Source organism: Lipotes vexillifer, unplaced genomic scaffold (genome assembly GCF_000442215.2).
Source record: "Lipotes vexillifer unplaced genomic scaffold, Lipotes_vexillifer_v1.1 scaffold395, whole genome shotgun sequence".
NCBI lineage: Eukaryota > Metazoa > Chordata > Mammalia > Artiodactyla > Lipotidae > Lipotes > Lipotes vexillifer.
The window spans coordinates 305,529-308,669 of record NW_006797390.1 but is presented as its reverse complement, the minus strand read 5'-3'; the positions used below and the strand labels follow the sequence as shown (position 1 = coordinate 308,669).

At 53.4% G+C, this 3,141-nt stretch overlaps 1 protein-coding gene across 1 annotated transcript in view; it reads right to left on the bottom strand.

Annotated features, from left to right (window-relative positions):
- Nucleotides 1-2,241: 2,241 nt before the first annotated feature.
- DUSP16 (dual specificity phosphatase 16) overlaps nt 2,242-3,141 on the bottom strand; it is a 45,298-nt gene continuing 44,398 nt past the window's right edge. The window contains exon 7 of the mRNA XM_007469333.1: nt 2,242-3,140. Within this exon, the coding sequence (XP_007469395.1) occupies nt 2,242-3,140 (899 nt within the window). The remainder of the gene's footprint in view (nt 3,141) is intronic.

Genomic DNA, 3,141 nt, shown 5'->3' with positions numbered 1-3,141 from the left:
ACTCGACGTTAGTGATCAAGGACCAAAGGATGTAGCACAGGACCACATCGGTCACAGGAAGGAAGGGGACCATGGCCAAGAGAAATCCCAAATGATGGAAGGCCAATTCTGCCCAAAGATCACATTAAAGCCAAGTCCCACAACCCTCCTGAAACATACAGCATTGGAGCCATTAATTTCATTTCTCAAAGATGTTCCACAGTTGTGACCAGACTCTGGAAGCAGGGAGCTGTTACACGTATGGTGCGTGTGTACATAACACATCAAAAATTACTGTGTGAAACCTTGATAATATCTGATTACATCCAAAATTTACACGTATATAGAAAAGCTAAATCACTCTTAACAGAACTTTTCCAGTATGGTAACAACGCTCTCCCTACGCAGTTTACTTTCTCCATTTTATACCCATATCATAGCCCATTATTTGTGCACAACCAGTTATGTTCTATGAAGCTCATACTCGTCACAATCAAGTCAGTTTTGAATCATGTCATTCTGTGCTGGTTTTAGCAGTCACCATGGGAAACATAAAGTCACATCCAACTCAAAGGACTGTCCATTCCTCACACGTAGAAAAACCTGAGATATGAGTCAGCAACTAGCTACACGTACAGTAAAGAACAATGCTAACACCCGCCCACCACCCTAAAGTAAAGCTGCTGACGTGAATTAAGGCTTCAAAACAGGACCAGACTGTAGCTGACAAAACTCAAGCCAGGCAGTTTAAAAGCAGGTGAGTACTGTCACTTGTGGACTTGTTCTAATCACCTCCTATTTTCAGCTGCCAGGATTGATTCCATTACAGTGATTGTAGGTCACGGACGGAGACCACTTGGTCCCACTCCACTTTGATATGTCCGTTCTACTAAAAAATGCTGGGGTTAGTTTCTGAGAACAGCTTGGCTGTGTCTTTCCGCTCTGCTCGCAACGAAACAAAATTCAACCGCCTTCTCCTCACCTTCCTACACTGTTTCTCTCTGAACATTCGTTGCTTACCAAAGCCTCTCTCAGCCCTACCAGTATGAAAGTCTAATTATAGAAATACCACCTTGGTCGCATGCTAAGGGAAAAAACCACTGAGAAAATAACAGTTTCCTGCTTCTCCTCAGCAATTCCACCCTCTCGAATCCTTCCGCAGTTTTCTGCCTCTCAGTAGTTTCCTATAAAATTCTGCCTCACCGTTCCATTTTCACAAGACGCATCTGCGCGATGAACCCGAAATGGAAGCTGTCTAGCGCGGCTGAGGACGAGACGGTGCTGCTGTTCTGCTACCGAATAAATTCACGTCTGGCTTGAAATTAACCTTCACTGAAAGGGCTGACAGCCCCATCTCGAACAACTCTTTGATTGATAAAGAGGGAGGTAGACTTGTTTAGCCTCCCAGCCTTAGCTTAAATCATGCTGCTGCCAGATTCCTGGCTGTTAAGTTGATCCTAGATCGCTTCCTTCCTTCCTTTCTTCACAAAGCTGAGAAGGAGGAACAAATGAACGCCCTCCATCCAGGCCCAACTGGAAATGTGTGCAGAGACCGTCTGAATTGGTCTGAAAGGGGTGACTAGCTACCTGCCTGTTCACAATGCCTAGAAAACGGGCCACCAAACCTGGTAGTGGTGAAAGCCCCGACTTTCCGTCTGAGGTACTGGGGTTGCTCTATAGTAGATCTTGGCAAGGCCCCTAATGGTCGGTCAGCAGAACGATGCTCTCATCGCTCGGCTGTCAGGTGCGCTTGGGTTTGTGAATCAGCTTTGGATGTGGTCATTTCTCTTGGATTTACCATTAGGTTCTGTTCCTAATAGGTTCTCCCCGCCCGACCCACAGGCTGGCTCAGTCTCAGCACTAAGGTGCACTATGGAAGGGGACCGGACAGGACTAGTATTTGAGATCTCTTTGTAGCACGACAAGAAAATGGTGGGCGCTTCTGTCCTCTGACACCAAATAGAACTCGATTTAGTAAGAACGAGAGGATGTGCAGTCCACTGCATAGAATTGTTTCATGTGCCTGGGGGGAAGCTAGCCTCTGCCCTTCTTCCACTTGTGTTGAGAGAAATACTAGCTGCTCTCTCAAATGCAGATATTAAAAGAACAACGGTGTTGATCCATGTTTGTTTTGCTTTTACACCATAGCTCCATTTTCCAAAAATATATATGTATGTACATATATATATTTCAGATTTACAGGGAATATTTTTTTGTGAACAAGAAAAAAACTGTCCATAGAAGTCACAAGCGTCTTTCTTCTCAGGAGACCTCGATGATTTCCATGCTGCCTGAGAAGCTCGACTGGCTGCCCACCTTCCCCAGTTCCTCCCGTGACCGGTTTTCGGACATGATGCTCTCGCCAAACTCCATCTGGCAGCTTCTGCGTTTGAACTGCTTCTCGAAGGGGCTCTCCTCGTGCCAGCTGCGCCGGGAGTCGGCCCTGTCGCTGGGCTTCTGCCGCCGGCGCACAGAGTGGCCCGGGTCGCCGCCGCAGGCGGGCAGCTGGCCGCAGCTGAAGGCGGGGGGGCCGGCGTGGCCTCCGTAGACGGCCGAGGCCGAGTAGAAGTGAGGGGGCTCAGGGGCGAAATACCAGCTCTTGGCCAAGGAGGGGGCGGAGGTCTGGGGGGCCAGGATGTCCGAGTGCCAGCCCTCGAGGCCCAGCCCGGCGGCGGACGGGGCCAGGTGCTGCTGGCTGGCCGAGAGGCCGAAAAGGAAGCGGGGCTGGCAGTGGTCCTCCACGCTGCCGCTGCGGAGCAGGGGCGACAGGAGCGGCCTCCCCGCGCGCGGCCGCGCGCCCTGGCCCTCGGGGGCCCTAGGAGGCTGGGGACCCCGGGGCGGGCCGGCCTCCTCCCGCTCCGGGCTGGCCTCCGGCGTCTGCTCCGACACCTCCCGCACCGGGGAGAACTGGCACGGCTTGCCGGCGCCCTCCAGGGCGGAGGAGGGCTTGCAGGGCTCCGGGGCCGCCTCCGGGGAGAGCCCGCGCAGGGGCGCGGCCGCGCCGCCCGACGGCGACACCGCCTTGATGTCCAGGGAGAAGGAGCGCTTGAGGCGGCCGCTGTCCTCCCGCCGGTCCGCGGGCAGGTGGAGCCCGTTGAGCGCCTGGACCAGGGGGCCGTCGTCGGGCAGCGAGGGCTGGGCGCCGGGCGCACCGGCGGGGGG